The following is a 14,223-nucleotide window of genomic DNA, read 5'->3' as shown; positions in this document are numbered from 1 at the left end:
ATATTGGTTAATGATAATAGAATATATCTAGAGAACTAATAGTGAGATTAAAGTAAAAGTTCATGTTTATCGATTGGTTTATGATAATAATAATTATAATAATAATATTATTATTATTATATATATCGATAAACTTGATTTTAATGAGTTCAGTAACTTGACGCTAGCGAGAGTTGAACTTAGGTATGTGGTATCATCGTCCCAAGATTTTACCAACTAAACTAGTTGGCACCTGCATGAAGATGCAAACTTAACAAGTTGATAAAGGCTTGAGGGGTGTTGATCCCTTAACTTAGGTTCAAATCTTGTTGTACCCACCTTCATCGATCTATTGACCATTTTTATTTTTTATTTTTACTTTGGTGGGCCCCACATACCAATCACCCTAGCACGTGTTCAACATTTAAATGTAGTCACTTTTATGTTAAGGGGTATATAGAGATTTGAAGGTGTTACTTAGGAAGCAAACCCAATGACCATAGTGGCAAAAATTTGCAAATTTTTGAAAAAGTCACAATTAAATCTTAATTTTAAATACTGTCGATTAAATCATTATTTAAAAAAAAATATCTTGACAATCACATTTAATCATAATTTAATCAACACTTTTTTGAAAAAATCACATACTATTTTTATTTTTATTTTTATTTTTGTATTTTATAAGTTTTATTTTATCATTTAGTATATGCATATTTTATATTTAAAAAATTTGTTCTTATTTTTAATTTTTCTAATGTTTTCCCAACTTTATCAATCTTTTGCCTATTTTTTTCATAGGTTTCTATTGCTGAATTATTCCCAAACCTTAACTTTGTCAGTATGCCATTGACCACCAATCCCTTACTTGCCTAGTAAATCTTCCGTTCTAATATTTATATTTATAATTTGAATATCCAAATTCAAATTATAAAATCCACTATTAAGATAAAAAATCTTTTAAAATAAAAAAATGATCATGGTAAGACCATTTTGTGATTTATTTTATTTTAATTTTCATTGTTTTATCTGAAGTAAACTTTCTGTACTCAAGTATATGTTATTTTATATAATGAAAAAGATAGAAACAAGGTCAATAAGAGACTATTATGATTCTAAAGATCGAAATCAATATTATAATTTTAAATTTTAAATACCAAAAAATTTTAATCTAACCCCTAGCATTTCAAAATTAGAGTCTGGAATCATTATAATATGAGCAAATGCATTTGGAAAATGAAAATCTTGAATTTGAAATATTATGCTAAAGCATAATATATAAAAGATTATAAATAGCATTATAGAGGAGAAGAGCATTATATAATGTACTAGAGTTTATCTTATGACACGAGTATCCTCTCTCAGGTTAAGGGAGTAAAAACGGAAAAAAAATAAATAAATAAATAATTAGAGTAGGTGGTGACAATTTTAAAATGACACGAAATTAGTAGGTTTGGGGTATTATTGAAAATATTAAGATTAAAAAGGATAAAAGATAAAAAATAATAATATAGGTTAAATGAGTAAAAAAAGAAAATATAATAAAATTATAAAAGGTAAAGTGTAAAAGAAATAAAATGGGTCTCACAAAATTATAACTTTGTGGGAGTGTTAATTAAAGGCATAAATGTAAAAAAAAAAAAAAAAGTTAGAAATGTATCATTAAAGACTTTTGAGGTTAAAGGAGGGGGGAGGGGGGTAAAAGATGAAAAATAACAAAATAAGTTAAAGTGTAAAAGTAGAAATATAATAAACCTAGATGAGTGAAAATAAAGTTGAGAGATTAAGAGAAAAAATAATAAAATAGTTAAAGTGGATATCACACAAAAGCTTGTATCTCACAACTATAACAATTCAGTTGTGTTTTATTATATAGATAGTAATGAAGTTATATTGGCCATTTCATCACCTATAAACTCTTTGAGAAGATTTAAAAGTTAAGGAATCTTAAGAGTTGTGCTATGGTCTATGAGGGAAATTAAATTACATAATTTAAAAAAAGCATAATAGATAAAATATTAAAAATAAAAAAAATGAAGTAACTTATGCTTAAAGCCTAAGAAAGGAATCAATCAAAATATAATTGACTCTAATGATTCATTATCATTGCAAAAAATTAACAATTATTATAATAACAAAAAAGTTCAAATAAGGATCCAAAGTTTAAATCATGTCAGGGTGTTAAACATTACATATAGAACAATTGTAATCATTGCTTGTTCGATAAATTCCTACATCTATATCTATCTCTAAAATGTTTAGATTAACTATTGATCATTAATTTTTTTGTTGACTCTAAAAGATATATTTATTTGATAAAGTTATACGTTACAAAGTTGAAGTCTTAATGATTATGGCCCGGTTTTAGGCATTAGATTTTGGGATTAGATAGTCTATTGGTTCCAACTTTACTTGATTGATCTGATCCAACTCAGACTAGTCAAAACTTACCATACTCATTCGAAACAATTTCGATAGAAATTGAAATATATATCTTAAGAGTTTATCTCTTTAAAAAAAAAAAAAAAAAATTAATGATGAATAGATACTAGGGGGTATAACTTGGTCGGTTCAAACCGAAAATTGAACTAAACCGATGGTTTTGGGTTAGGTTGGTTTAGTTCAGTTTGGAACAAATAGCAGTTCAATTCTGGGTTAAGAAAATAAAAAACCGATTAATTTGGTTTAATTCTTGATTCAAGACTTCTATAATCGAACCAAATTGAGAATTGAACTCATAATGATTTACTACATTTTTAATGATTATTTAGCACATAGATTAATGATTTTATTTTATTGATAAATGAATGATATTTTTTTTATAAATCAATTAATTACTTATTATATAAAATTTCATAGTCATTATTTATTTGTTTTTTTTTTTTCATTAAAAATATGTTATTTCCAAACAAAATTATAGGATATTGGCAACCCATATAATCAAACTGAACCAAATCGACCTTAGATTGATTTGGTTTGATTCGATTCTATGGGCATTTTAGTTTGGTTATGGTTCTAATTTAGTGAAATTGACTTATGTCGGTTTGATTTCAATTTTGCCACACATCGAACTAACCTGAACCAAATTGCACCCCTAATAGATCTCAGAATCAATTTTTTTTTGACAAATTACAATTACAAAATCTCATTTTATTATAATTATTATGATCATATATATTTAAAATCTTTAAAAAAACATATAAAACACCAAACAAAATAACCAATAAACCCTTTAAATTTTCAAAAAAGCGGATAATTGACTTGTAATTTGAGCGATTCACATAGGAATTTGGAAAACTTGCTCAGTGGCTGGGTTACGTGTAACTCAAGGCGAGTCGACTCGGACTTGTTCGAGTGAATCCCCGTCCAAACTCCGAACTCTGAACTTTCACGTGGCTGTGAAATGTCGTTAGTACCCTACATTGGATTGACTATTACCATTTTGACTCTCTACGTGACATTCATAATTGTTCTCAAGTCTTAAGTCCTCTTTATCAATCAAACTAACTGAAAGCAGATTTACTTTCAATGGATTTGACAGAGAGGTTCCAAGGATGTTTTCGTCAATCCAATATGTAGATTTTCTCTTCGATGAAGTTAACGTCAGCCGAAAACGATAGAACGACTAACGCCGTTTCGCTACCGTTAGAGGATTATAACAGCTGCTTGCAACGCTCGAAGCTGACGCTCAATTAACGCCGTCAAGAATATCTCCTCCTTTTGTCCCAAAACGCGTAAAAGGACAGGTCCCCCAAACACTGTTCGTCCCAGCAGAGCAACCATTCCTTCTAAGCTAAATCCTTTATATATATATATATATTATAAAATTGAAAAAAAACAGAGCTTAGTAGCAGAGCTTTCATGGCTTTTCTGTTATTTTAATCTAAGATTTTCTAAAATACAAGGTATCAAAAGCAATCTAAGAAAATCTACACACACAGAGACAGCTAGTTAAAACGGAGGTGATTTAAATATGAAGTTTTATTTTTTCATATTTGTGGGGTCCTGTGCTACTCTGTAAAATTACAGCCTAATCTACAGCCTGGAAAGAGCTCTTCAAGTTGCAGAAAAGTTTTAATGAATGGTTCTTATGTTAGAATTTGAGGTAATCTTCAACTGGGGTTTCTCTGTACTCCAACCTCAACCACTAATATCAGACTTAATGCATCTATTTTTCTTTTAAAGGTAAAGTTTCTTTAAAAAAATCTGATCTTGGTCTATTTTGCAAAGAAGTAAGTCTTGAGTTTTTGGTCTATATTTGGTACATTTTTTTTAAAATTATCAATCTGTTTGTAATTTTTGCAGTTTTAGGAGTTCATTAAGGTCTTATTTTAATTCCTATATCTGCCTTGTTCTGCATAGTTGAAGCTATCTGGATTGGAAGTTGGGTTACAGAGATCTTTGTCTTTGAGGAAATGTGATTGTTGAACATAGGTTCTTGAGGATTTAATTTGGGGTTTTGGGGATCTGGGTTTTTCAGAATTTGGGTTTTTAAGGATTTGGGGTTCTGAAGAATTTGGGTTTGGGACTTGGGTAGTAGAAACTAGTGAAGATGGTGGAGTCGGTTCCTATAGTTCTTACTATTATTTTTAGTATGGTTTATGCCTCTTATGCTGAATTCAATCCTGTTGATAACTACTTGATTGCTTGTGGATCTTCACAAGATGTCTCTCTTCAAGGTCGAGTTTTTGTTCCTGATTCAAAGCAATCCTCATTTGTTTTAAAAAGTCAAGGGAACACCATTGTTTCTAGCTCTAATTCTAGTGTTCCATCTCCAATCTTCCAGTCTCTGCGAGTTTTTCCTTCTCCTGCTTCCTACAAATTCGAAATCGAGCAAAAGGGGCGCCATTGGGTCCGCCTCTATTTCTACCCTCTTTTGAATTCTGGCCATGATCTTCGATCTGTCCCTATCACCGTAATCGCAGGAAATTTTGTTCTCTTGAACAACTTCACGTTCGAGAACTACAATGGTTCATATCTGTTTAAGGAGTATTCGATCAATGTGACCACCGATACTTTGACCCTAACCTTCATTCCATCTAACAACTCGGTTACATTCGTTAATGGGATTGAAGTTGTCTCAATCCCCAATGAGTTGATTCAAGATCAGGCACGCGCTTTATCCCCTTCTGGCCCTTTCAGTGGTCTATCCAATCTTGCCTTCGAGACTGTTTATCGACTAAATATGGGTGGCCCTTTACTTACTCCTCAGAACGATACCCTCGGAAGAACATGGGAGAATGATGAGAAGTACCTCCACGTGAACAGCTCCGCTGTGAGTGTATCGGTTAATCCTGCAACAATAAAATATCGTGTGGACCTCACACCTGAAATTGCCCCGAATTGGGTTTATGCCACGGCGGAGACCATGGGAGATGCAAATGTGCCTAATCTGAATTTCAATATAACTTGGGTCTTCCCTGTGGATCCAAGTTTCATGTACTTCGTGCGGATACATTTCTGCGACATTGTGAGCAAAACTCTGAATAGTCTTGTATTCAACCTTTACGTCAACTCTGATATCGCCCTTGGGAGTCTGGACCTCTCTTCGATAACTGGCGCCTTGGCAGTACCTTATTACAAAGATTTCATCTCCAATTCGTCCGTTGATTCAGATATGTTGACAGTCAGTGTGGGTCCGGATACAATGGCAGACATAACTGATGCCATTATGAATGGGTTGGAGATCATGAAGATCAGCAATGACGTAAGAAGCTTGGATGGGTCGACTTCAGTGGAGAGTCTTCTTCCCAAATCAGCCTCTAAAAATAGCAAGCTTTGGATTATAGTCGGGTCGGTCTTGGGATCTTTAGTTCTTGTGGTTTTGATAGGTTTGTGTTATTGCTTCTGTATAGCCCGAAGGTCGAAGCCTAATCAACTACGACAACCATGGCTATCGTTGCCCTTATACGGAAACTCCCAAACCATAACCAAAGTTTCCACAACCTCTCAGAAGAGTGGAACAGCGAGTTGCATCTCGTTGGCCTCCTCAAATCTTGGTCGGTTCTTCATGTTCCAAGAGATCATGGATGCAACAAACAAGTTCGACGAGAGCTTACTTCTTGGTGTTGGTGGGTTCGGCAGGGTTTACAAGGGGACACTTGAAGATGGGACAAAGTTAGCTGTTAAGAGAGGAAACCCGAGATCTGAACAAGGTCTTGCCGAATTCAGAACTGAGATTGAGATGTTATCTAAGCTACGGCATCGCCACCTTGTATCTCTAATAGGCTATTGTGATGAACGCTCCGAGATGATCCTTGTTTACGAGTATATGGCAAATGGACCTCTCAGAAGTCATCTTTATGGTACTGATCTCCCATCTCTCTCATGGAAGCAAAGGCTTGAGATTTGCATTGGGGCTGCGAGGGGGCTTCATTACCTTCACACAGGGGCAGCTCAAAGCATCATTCACCGAGACGTAAAGACCACCAACATTCTCTTGGACAAGGACTTTGTAGCCAAAGTTGCTGACTTCGGACTCTCAAAGACAGGTCCTGCTCTAGATCAAACACATGTGAGCACAGCCGTCAAGGGTAGTTTCGGCTACCTTGATCCAGAGTACTTCAGAAGGCAACAACTTACAGAGAAGTCCGATGTATACTCCTTCGGTGTGGTTTTAATGGAAGTCCTCTGCACTAGGCCGGCTCTCAATCCTGTCCTCCCTAGGGAACAGGTTAATATCGCGGAGTGGGCGATGAACTGGCAGAAGAAAGGCATGTTGGACCAAATCATGGACCCAACTTTAGCAGGGAAGGTAAACCCAGCGTCACTCAAGAAATTCGGTGAGACCGCTGAGAACTGTTTAGCGGAATATGGGGTCGATAGACCAACAATGGGTGATGTGTTATGGAATCTTGAATATGCTTTACAGCTTGAGGAGACCTCATCGGCGCTCACTGAACCGGAAGATAACAGCACGAACCATATCTCAGGTATTCCTGTGGCACCACCACTGAATCCATTTGATAATAGCGTGAGTATGATTGATGGGGTGACCTCGGGCACAGATGATGATACTGAAGTTGGTGCTCGTAGTGCAGTCTTCTCTCAGTTATTAAATCCTCGTGGACGATGAGAAGAAAGATGTGTACTATTTGTGATCTCAGTAAACAATCAAATTCTCGAGGGGGGCAATGGTTGGGAATTCCACTTGACTGATTCATTGAAAGTCCTTATCTGTTCTTATTTTGATTTTTCACCGATTTTATGTTTCGGTTTGTAATATAATTGATTGTTGCGACCGATAATCTTTTGGAAACTATGCCGAAAGTTATCTCCATAAAGATTCTATGTTTTCTTGGTTTGAACTTAGCTGAAGTTATACATTTACTTGATATGAATTGTGTTATATAGCTATTTTTTTTTTATTCAGAAGGAGCTTAGAATCACTGTTATAACCAATTCTTGCCAAATTATTATAGGGTAAGTCATTGTTCTCGTCATCAACTTCATCAAAGCCTTGTTTCAAAAATCTTGATATATGGTTAGCTTTTGGTTTAAAAATCAGTCTCAGGTGTGCTGTTTTGTTTGATTTTGTTGTACTTCAATCAAACATGTGTTGCAAGTTTTGTATTCCTATGGTTCAAGATGAAATATGGCAAGCAAGAGATTTTGTTCTTTGGAGAATCAGCTTGCATACAAACCTTGGCTGGAGAGGACACATTGAGAGCTAGTTAAATCCAGTAATTTATGTGATAAATTGAAGTGGTGTGTAAGTATAAGTTGTCTTATTTATTATCTCATTTACTTGAAAATTCTGAGGTTAGTGAGCATAGCGAGGCCAAGGTGCGAGAGTGGGAATGAGAACGCGAGAGTGCTAAGTTAAAAAATAATAGTACAGTAATATCACAGCCTTTTTTTTTAGCTAAGCAAGTAAGGGATTCGTAGTTAATGGAGGTGAAAATGGGTTCAAAGGGCTTTGAACTTAGGTCATGAGATCAACTCTCCTCAAGCCCTTACCACTTAGCTAAGTGGCACCTTCCGTAATATCACAGCCCTTAGTTGGTGAAAAAGCATGTTCATCGTAGGGTGCAACCGAGGAAGGTTGGATCTGACCTCAGTCATCCTAGTTTCAAGGTTGGGCTGTGAGAGAGAGATCATATGTACATGTATACGAAGAACATGGTCCTAAATGCCATGATTTATAGGAGTTAGGTCAAAAAAGAAGAACAATGCTAAAGTGAATTGAAATAAGAGAAATTTCTTAAAATATGATCAACTTTTGACAAAATTCTCATTTCAATTCACAGTTCATTTTAATTCCCAAAAACGTGCACAACGATATTGCAGGTTTTTCAAGTGACGATGTCGCCAATATAAAGTAGTGAGATCGTTGATATTTTTCTTTCAAAATGACAATCTTGTTGCTATTAAAAGTGTTGATCTTGCAAGTTCACTACTTTTTAACGAAATCGTCACTTTATAAATCAACGAGATTGTCACTTTGAATATATATATCAACGATCTTGCTACTTTATATCATCGAGATCGTCACTTTGAAGAACCTACGATATCACTCTTCATGTTTTAGGAAGTAAAATAAGCAATTAGTCGAAATTAAAATTTCGTCATATTCAACTCATGAGATGGTAATTACCCTTGAATTAACACTATGTCTGTAAACAACTATGGATTTTTTTCTCAAGATACAAGTGTTATATACTCAAGGACAATTGATGGTTCTCTATACACTTGAGTGTTATTTTGAGTCACTATAGCAAATTTTGGGCTTGGCATTTTAAATATCGAAAATAGATACTTTCAGGCTATTCATTTTTATTTTCTCTTTTTAAGGAAAAATTCAAAAAATTACTTCAAAATATTACAATTTCAGATCAATTCAAATATGAGTTGAATTAAAAAATATTAGAATATTTATAAATAGTAATTTTTTGGATAGCACGGTTGGAGTGCATAACAATGAATACCCAACTTGACTACCCATAAACACTTGATGACCCATAAATGAATATGGATAAGAGTATCTCCCTTAGAGTTGCTCTCATGGTTTTTAAACTCGGTATCGCGTCTTGTTTCTTTCAACTCTGATTTCGAGTCATCTCGGACGAGTTTTTCAATACGCTTGAGACGTCTCGTGAAATAACTCAAAAAATTGAACGTGAGACGTAAAACTCGGTCAAAAAATGACTTTGTGAGTTGGTCTCGTTCAGCTCTAATACCGAGTTAACTCGAACAATACGTCTTGGTATCGGACGAGTTTAAAAACCATGGTTGCTCTAACACAACCCAAACTTGATCCATAATAGTAGGGTTGTCAATGGATCATGTTTGGATTAGATTAGGGTTGATTTGGTATAGATCCAATAACGGATCAAAGCAAATCTGGGACTGATCTGATAAGTATTGGATCAGACTCTTGTTGGATCAGGTTTTTGTCGGAACTCAATATTAAAATCCAGATATGATCCATTAACAATTGGATCGGATCAAACCTGATTTATATACAATATCTAAGTAAACTTCATACATAAACCTGATTTTATAATTTAGGAAAATGTTGAAGTAACATTAAAATGTACATCGATTCTCACATTGTTGACATGGATGTGTATGTATAATTTAAGAAATCATAGATGCTTTTCATTGAGATACAAATGAAAAGCATCTATGAGTATGTGTGCAACTCCACATCAGCTATGTGGGAATTGATGTGCATTTCAATGTTACACCAGCACAACTCTATAATTTATATACTTTCTAATCGGGACATGATTGATCCAGATTCGATTCAATAAGATATTGGATCGAATCCTTATTAGAATAAAAAACATCAATCCGGTCGGATCGGATCGATCCATGACAGTCATACATGACAGTACTCCCGGCCAAATCCGGGCCCATTGATAGTCTCAGTAATAAGCACTTGATTTTCCTCGTGATTCTCAACGTGACATCAGCCAAGATACCGGATTACAAATTTAATGGAGAAAAAGACAACCTATAACAATTTACCACTTCGGTATCATCTCATCTCATCAGTCATCATTTATATAGCTGACTTCTATTATTGAACTTTCGAATCTTAAGTTTTCTTGAATCTCTTCCATCCTGCACGGATTTCTCTGTAAGTGATCTTTCTTTTTTCTCCATTTCAGTCGATTCTCTGATCAAACTTTGTTATTGGTGTAGAATTAGAGAGATTTGATGAGTTCTAGGGCTCATATCTCCTATTTGAGATTCTCTTTTATAGCTTGCTTGTTGATGACATGAACCTGAGTTTGATTTGGTAATCACTTTTCTTCTAAAGATTACACGAAATTAAACAACTTTGAAGTAAATTTTAGGTTTTTCTCTATCTGATGTTTGAATTTTAAAGCAAATCTTTCATTGAATGGTTTGATAAAACTAGAAGGGATAATTACTTTTCTTGGAGAATTGAAAATCTGTGGAATTTAAGCTTCCATTTGTGAAGTTTAATTCAAGAACTAGAGGCTTTTGCATTGGTAATAGAAAGATATTGTCCAAATCTATCAGAAGATGCCCCTTTTATCTTAAAAATAAAAATAAAAATCAACAGAAATAGGCTTTTGAATTTCTGATTTATTAGTTTTCAAGTTTACTGTGAGCTTCTTCTTTTTTTCCCCTCTAAATTGAGGAACTATGTAGAAATTTGGTAGAAAACACTGATTGGGGTCTTCCTTTAATTGGTGAGAGATTGTTAAGTAAGATGAGGATTTGTAGAAGAAGAGCTTGAAGCTTTAGAAACAGTTAGAAATTCAGTAATATTAGGACGATTTTGCCAACTTATGAAATTTTATTGCAGCACCTTAAGAATATCTCACAACATTAGTTTATGTATGGAGAATTAGACCCGCGTTGCTGAAGAGTACCGAACCCATCTAGGAGAAGATCATCACGATTTAATGACTTTTAATTGTCTGATCCTTGGAATTTTTTGGAGCTTTAACTAATTATTTCACCAACCTAAGGACTAGATTGACTCATTTCGAACCGGAGAAGCTCATGTATGTGTCAAGCAGAGGTGTCTTGTATTCAGTTTGTGACTGAGGGTATTTATGTTATTAGGTCAAAGTATACATTAAGAGAGAGAGAGAGAGAGAGAGAGAGAGAGAGAGAGAGAGAGAAGGGTGAATCCCTTTGCAGTCCTATGCTTTGGATGGTGAAGACGATCGATCGTCTCTGAGGACTTAGACCATAAAGTGTGAACCTTGTAAATATCTGTCTGTGTTTCTTATTTTATTTGGCAGTGTGTGCCTGATATTTCCTATCGTTTCTCACAACAGAATGAACAAGGATTGATTTTACTTCACCATCTAGGAATATATTGAATAGTTGAGACAAAGTAAGCATGATTTTTTTTTTTTATGGGTATAATAAGTATGATTTTTGGTTGTGGAGATCACATAGGTAGGACCCGTTAAATGTTGGGTCAAGATCCTCTGCATCCCATCCATCTATCCGAGTACTCAGATTCTAGATTTCCCCTTTTAAGTTTAATATGCTTATAAGTTCTAATTGTGTCTAGATGCGTTATCTCCATTACTTTATGATTATTTTCTTTCCCAAGGATGTTTGATTTCCACATATACACAGTAGGACGTTATAAAAAAGGACACTATAGCTTCTGCAGCTGTCTTAAGATATTGAGTTTTGACTTCCTAAATGCAGAATAACAATGGTTGTTGCTCACTTGATGATTTTGATCTTCCAGTTGTTTTATAAGACAACTTTGACACGGTTGAACTATTGAGATCCTGATTGACCTTCAACACTCTTTTGCAGGTTCTGCCTTTGGATTTTCATTCCATTTGGTTCATAATGGATATATCTACAATGAATCCAGCCCAACTCACTCTGATGGGATCTGCATTATGTGTAATGCTTACCTTGCATTTTACTGTACAGCTCCTGTCACAACATCTCTTCTATTGGAAGAACCCAAAGGAGCAAAAAGCCATAATAATCATCATCCTCATGGCTCCCATATATGCCACCACCTCTTTTATCGGTTTGTCAGATTTTCAGGGAAGCAAATCATTCTTCATGTTCTTGGAATCGATTAAGGAATGTTACGAGGCTTTGGTAAGGCTTTTCCACTTAGTCATGAAATAACTTCAAACGTGTACGTGGTTTTGTTTTCACACCAGATCGCACAATCACACTCATGAAATTTTTTGCAGGTGATTGCTAAGTTCTTGGCTTTGATGTATAGTTACTTGAACATATCCATTAGCAAAAACATAGTGCCGGATGAAATAAAAGGAAGAGAAATTCACCATACCTTCCCAGTGACTCTTTTCCAGGTGCTGAAGTAATTTTCTTATTTTAATTTTAATGGGTAAAGTTTATTAAAGTAAAACTTGTGGAAATGTTAATAGCAGTAAAATTTCATTTTAATTTTTTAAGTTTGTGGAGTAAATTATGTTTGTTTCTAAACAATCATCTTTCTTAGTTCTCACACGATCAGATATTGGATTTAGACTTTGTATCCTTGCCTTGATCACCATGAAATACATGAAGATTATCAATATTTATAATCTGAAACATGTTTTTTAAAATGCAGCCTCACACCGTCCGTTTGGACCATCGGACGTTGAAGCAACTCAAATTCTGGACATGGCAGTTTGTCGTCATCCGGCCTGTGTGCTCTGTCCTGATGATAATGCTTCAACTTCTTGGGGTGTACCCAAGTTGGGTCAGCTGGACATTCACCATCATTCTCAACATCTCTGTTTCACTGGCTTTGTATGCTCTTGTGGTCTTTTACCATGTGTTTGCAAAAGAATTGGAACCACACAAGCCGCTTGCAAAGTTCCTATGCATCAAGGGAATTGTTTTCTTCTGCTTCTGGCAGGTAAACTTCTCATTCCAATTTTTTTCTCATAAGAGAGATATTGAACTAACTGAACTTAATTATCCAATTCATTGGATTTTTTGGAGAACTATGTAGGATCCACCAAATGATGGTACCCAACCATCTGTATGTGTTCATCCAACCTTAGGTTAGATTTAACCCCAAGGGGTTGGCCTAGTGGCAAACCAAGCCTTGATAAGCTCCTCAGGAAGGGTAGGCCAAGTGTTCGAAACCTCATGAAGCAATGAATTCCTTGGGGTGACCCTTCATGTTCCGGTTGACCCTCGACTCAAGCAGGTGCACATAGGACTTTCCGAGGGGGCGGTGCGTGTGACTGTGGGATTAGTCTCACCCGAAGGGTGGGGATACCCATGATAAGGGGAAAAAAACAAAACAAAAACAAAAAAAAACTAACGGGTATTCTTCTTTAGAAAATGAGATATCCTTGTCTAAATGACCTTCTTTGATTATTTACAGGGAGTTGTGCTGGATATCCTAGTTTCTGCTGGCATCATCAGATCTCATCATTTCTGGTTAGATGTAGAACACATCGAGGAAGGCTATCAAAACGTATTAGTGTGTCTGGAAATGGTTGTATTTTCTGTTTTCCAGCAATATGCATTCCATGTTGCACCTTACATGGGGGATGTTGCATCAAAGATGTTGAATTTGAACAAGAAAAAAGAGTGAGTGATAAGAACCGAAGCAATAATGGGGTGACCACTAATGATGAAATATAGTGTTGTAGCTGCTTGTATCTGTAGTACTGGGTGGAGGTATGTGTTGTTTAGTAATTCTCTCCATTGCAGTGAACAATTATGTGTTCTTCATTTTAGATTTTTCACAGTTATGCATCAACACCTATGTAGATGTAAGTATGGTGTTCCGGTTGGTCTTTTGGAAAATGAGAATTTGTTAGTACTGTTGATATGGATGTTGTTATACTACACTATATTCTGCTCAACTACTACCAGCACAGCAACAGAGGGTTTCCAATTTGGGTATCAAAGTAACCAAAGTTGTAATGAGCTTATTATGTACAATGGTTCTGATTCTTGTACTTAAAAGATGGTCTTGAAGCTAGAACAAACAAATATTTCCATATTGGGTATTTAGATCAGAGAGCCCTTAAAATGTTAAAATTTTAAAATTAAAAATAATAATAATCCTACTCTCGGCTTTGTTTGGGAGTGGGTATGTGGTATTACAAGTGAGTAGCCCTAGTTTGGGTGGTATGTAGCTTTGCCAATGGTGCTAAGACATCCCCTGGGTGGTCAAAAGTTATATGCTATTTACACAGAAACTGTACTTAACTCAATGCATCATCATACATGAATGACCACTAGAAAGACAACAAAAGAAAATGGTCCTTGGCATCATGAATCCATAGTCATATACATATAATATGTTCA

The 14,223-nt window shown here is 35.0% G+C and overlaps 1 protein-coding gene and 1 pseudogene across 2 annotated transcripts; both read left to right on the top strand.

The window, feature by feature from the left end:
* The first annotated feature begins 3,534 nt into the window (after positions 1-3,534).
* On the top strand, positions 3,535-7,324 carry LOC147392152 (receptor-like protein kinase THESEUS 1 pseudogene; annotated as a pseudogene).
* A 2,584-nt stretch (positions 7,325-9,908) lies between these two features.
* LOC147392151 (uncharacterized) lies at positions 9,909-13,741 on the top strand. Of its 2 annotated transcripts, none has more exons than XM_086458125.1 (5): positions 9,909-10,060; positions 11,740-12,039; positions 12,138-12,260; positions 12,521-12,811; positions 13,289-13,741. In XM_086458125.1, the coding sequence occupies exons 2-5, from the start codon at positions 11,776-11,778 to the stop codon at positions 13,499-13,501; spliced, it is 891 nt and encodes a 296-aa protein (XP_086314251.1). In that variant the 5' UTR covers positions 9,909-10,060; positions 11,740-11,775; the 3' UTR covers positions 13,502-13,741. The 2 variants fall into 2 exon arrangements, with proteins under 2 accessions (XP_086314251.1, XP_086314252.1); XM_086458126.1 differs by lacking the exon at positions 9,909-10,060 and adding an exon at positions 10,105-10,222.
* Positions 13,742-14,223: the final 482 nt, after the last annotated feature.

This window comes from Akebia trifoliata, chromosome 11 (assembly GCF_017979445.1).
Source record: "Akebia trifoliata isolate Shusen 1 chromosome 11, ASM1797944v1, whole genome shotgun sequence".
NCBI classification, from domain to species: domain Eukaryota; kingdom Viridiplantae; phylum Streptophyta; class Magnoliopsida; order Ranunculales; family Lardizabalaceae; genus Akebia; species Akebia trifoliata.
Note: the sequence above shows the minus strand (reverse complement) of the source record. Positions and strands in the feature narration are given on the sequence as shown.